At 40.5% G+C, this 3,818-nt stretch overlaps 1 protein-coding gene across 1 annotated transcript; it reads right to left on the bottom strand.

The window, feature by feature from the left end:
- Positions 1-764: 764 nt before the first annotated feature.
- LOC104959106 (aminopeptidase N-like) lies at positions 765-3,471 on the bottom strand (the record flags this gene model as incomplete). Its single annotated transcript, XM_010786958.1, has 3 exons — positions 2,567-3,471; positions 1,618-1,760; positions 765-904 (listed from the first exon to the last, which is right to left on the bottom strand). Coding segments are annotated over exons 1-3 (885 nt in total), but the record flags the coding sequence as incomplete, so codon positions are not given.
- Positions 3,472-3,818: the final 347 nt, after the last annotated feature.

Raw genomic sequence — 3,818 nt, 5'->3', positions numbered from 1 at the left:
CTGTGAGTCATTTACTTACCTTTGTTTTGGATGACAACCAAACAGTGAAATTACACATACGTATAGAAGCTGTGTATTAAGCAATCATTAGGCAATAACTGTGACTTTTCCCACGACATATATACACTTCTCAAATAAAATAGTTTAAAGTGGACCCAAACTTGTCAACCCTCCCGATTTTCACGGGAGACTCCCGATTTCATTGCCCTCTCCCGGTTTCCTCCCGGGTTCATATTTCTCCCGCATTTCTCCGACGAAATCAGATTTACACACGACTGTTTCCACTCGGACTTTAATACAGCGACACCATTGTTTGGTTTCCATGGTAACACGTCTCTTTAGTAGCGCGCGCAACTCAAAGTCTGAGAGGGTGAGGCAGATAGTCACAGAAAACAGAACAAGAATCGAAAACTACTCTACTCTCTGCTCAGTCCTTTCCTGTAAAATACGGGTCCAGCCCACACATATGCTCCATCAAGGAAGGTGCCACAGGCCGCAACCCCCCCCCCATTTCGCATTTTGCAACGCTCCCGATTTCTGAGGTCTAAAGGTTGGCAAGTATGGTTCTGGCACATTTGTGTATTTGCATTTGCATTGCTTTTGAAACTGCAGCAGGTTGTAACGTGTTTGCACCTGTCGGCCACCGTAAAAAGCTCTCAGATAAACATAGTGGATTCAAAGTATAAAATGGAAAGTATGCATACAGAAAACTTGTACAGAGTAGCCTACTTCCATCACTGAGCACACTTTTCTATATATCTCACCAGCAGGTTGCTGTCTGGCATTGAATCGATGCTAACGAAGTCACAGACGATGAAGCCCAGCAGGTATGTGGACATCTTCGCTGTGGGTTCGAACGTCGTCACTTTAACGGGAACGCCGTCGATGGTGGAGTCTGCAGAGTCTGTTCAGAGAGAGAAATCATCTAATTAGGTTATGTTTCTGATGTTTGCTCACTTTCAAACATGTCAGATATCTGCACATGTTATACTATCCTATGTGTATACAAGTAACGTCCTGTAGTGTAAGCATATATAACTGCTAAAAACTGCAGTATTTTTGACTATCTATCTATCTTGTAGCATTTGTTTTATTAAAATAAAAAAAGTTACTTGTATAAGTTACTTATTATTATTAATATTATTTTTAAATAGCACGTCAAATATCCACCATATAACCACCAAAAGTTGCCAAAAAGAGCTCATGGTTGAACTACAGCAAAGCTGCCCTGGGAGAAATGTAATGTGTTAAGCAAATAGAGAACCGCATGACGCGTCCTAAAACCCGGAAGTGAACTTCTTCCGGTTCCTTCGACAAAAATGCAATGCAATTTCTCCATAGGATTTTGGAAAATAGCTCGAAATAAGGTCTGTGGTTGAAACACATTTAAGAGACGGATCACGTTTTGTTCAGCCGGATAATCTCCACATGTCTACCCTACTTTTAGAATTTTATAATCATAAATCTAATCGATAGATTTATGATTCGAACATTATAAGAGATACAAGGAAGCTACTGCCAAGTGTAGTAGACTTGCTGTACATGTAGTTCACTTCCCAACACTGCTTTCCTATTCTGATCAGATTTTACTCTTTGTTTTTCTCCTGAGGAACTAACCGGTCTTGATGCCGTTGGACAGAGCCACGGTTTCTCCCTCGTGAACGATGGTGACGTTGAAGGAAGCTTTCATGGCCGGCTCGTCGAAGCAAGGGAAAGTTTTCCTGGCATACGTAGGCTGCATCTGTGAGGTAGCAACAACTCTGCAAAATGTTCAAAATTAAACATTAACAATTCAATTCAAGGTTTTATTGTCAAATGCACAAAGCTATAGTATAGAAATGGCAATGACATTCTTGTGACCAGAACTCCTCCAACAATGCAACATATATAATAAAATACAAAAATACAATGTACAAGAACAGAATGTGAAATTAAATAGCGTACATTAAGACAACATTAAATACGGTTTACTGCGGTGATTTAGATAAATAAATAATCAACCAAGAGGAACAATTAAAGGGGACATTTCCTAAAAAACTCACTTCGTCCGTGAACAAACATCTGGGGTCTACTACACTTTTGGTAAAACCTTGGATTCAAACATATTCTAGTGATCAGCTCAAAGTGGATGACCCCGGCTAACTCCTGGCTAGTTACAAATTGGGCGTCATTGGTAAAGCTGAGCAGTTAGTGACCTCAGATGACCTCTAATAATGCTTAACTGTAAGCGAAAGTAATTTTAACAGGTAAGTTAAAAAACCACTCCAACAAGAATGGGAAAATGAGCTTTAAATGTGTCATGTTTATTACTGTTGTTAAGTTTTAAAGAGGACATATAATGCCCATTTCCAGGTGTATATCAGTATGTGTCTCTATTTTAAAGAGTCCTCTCGAGCTGATGGTGGTGCGAAAGGATTTTAGCCTTTGCATACTATTTACATGACAATAAAAGCATCTAAACATGTTCTTATAAAAACCTAAAATAGAGGTTTAAAACCCAAAAAAGAGCATTTCATGTCCCTTTCAAATCTATGATCGTGCACCGTTTAGCTTCATCTTTACTCACTTCTTCACTCCGTCATCAGTGTATTCGCTCCTGTAGAAACCCTCCAGATCGTCTGCCAGCTCGCCCTGAAACTCAGTGTGCAGAACATACATCGCTCCAACACTTAATCTGCGACTCAGCTGAAGAACCAAATACTCCGTCTTCACAACGAGCCACGACTTCAGAATCGATGGAGAAGATGCTTCACCCACGGCGCTCAACTTGGCGAGGAACCCATCGAAGTTGGTGAGGTTCAGCTTGTTGGAGTGGATGATGATCAGGTCTGTTTCCTTCACACATTTGAACACCACAGTCGATTCTCCAGTGAAGATATAGAGTCCGTTAGCGTCGGGTTTCAACCGAGGAAACAAGGTGACGTTATAGGAAACAGGAGAAAGGGATTCTGGGAGTCTGTATTTGTCCCACGGCTCTTTTGGGGGGAAAGGTGTAGTAATGGGACCACTGGTGCTGCCTGTTGCTTTATCCTCACTGTTTCCTCCTCGCTTCTTGGCCTTTTCTTTATCTAAGGAGACGGATAAAGCTATAATTGTAAGCAGAGCAATGGCCGCCAGCACCAGAAGCCCCAGGCCCACATTTTTACTGACGTGGATGACTTTGGCCATGTTTAAGGCACCTGGCTGCTATATCTTCAGAACGGTTTTCCTCCCCCTTTCAGACTAAATCTCCCCCCTCTTCCTTCGCCTGAGACTAAATCTAAAACTTAGGTTAATATTAAGCTGTCTTTGGCTCTTTTTTCTTGCTGTAACAAATGTAAATGTCCCCTCTGAGGGACAAATAAAGGTTTTCTGAGGCTGGAGGAGATTAACTCTCAGGGTTTTCAGTCGGTGTTCGTGCAGCAGGTCTTCTCCCTCCTCAGTTAATAGTTCAGCTATTAACGTGGCAAATAAGACATTTTCAAAGCACCTGAGGAGACAAGAGAGGACACGTTATTTATCAAAGTCAAGGTCAACTTTATTGTCAATCTTTCAGTTTGTGTGTACAGACAGAGAGATCGAAATACCGTTTCCCACAATCCCAAATACAAAAACAAATATATATAAACATATGTATATCCTATATATACATAATCAACAGACACATGTATACATATGCACACGTTAAAGTCCTTATCTTACATGAAAAACTTTTTTTGGCAGTTGATTTCTGGGGGGTGTATGCAACAGATAGTCAATGTATGTTTCTTTATTTCATACTGAATAATATGTAAAAAAAGGAAAAATATTAGGTCCAATAAAAAAACTTTGCTTCTGGA

Source organism: Notothenia coriiceps, unplaced genomic scaffold (assembly GCF_000735185.1).
Source record: "Notothenia coriiceps isolate Sejong01 unplaced genomic scaffold, NC01 NC01_scaffold00029914, whole genome shotgun sequence".
Lineage (NCBI taxonomy): Eukaryota > Metazoa > Chordata > Actinopteri > Perciformes > Nototheniidae > Notothenia > Notothenia coriiceps.
The sequence above is the reverse complement of the archived record's forward strand: the minus strand, read 5'-3'. Positions and strand labels throughout refer to the sequence as shown.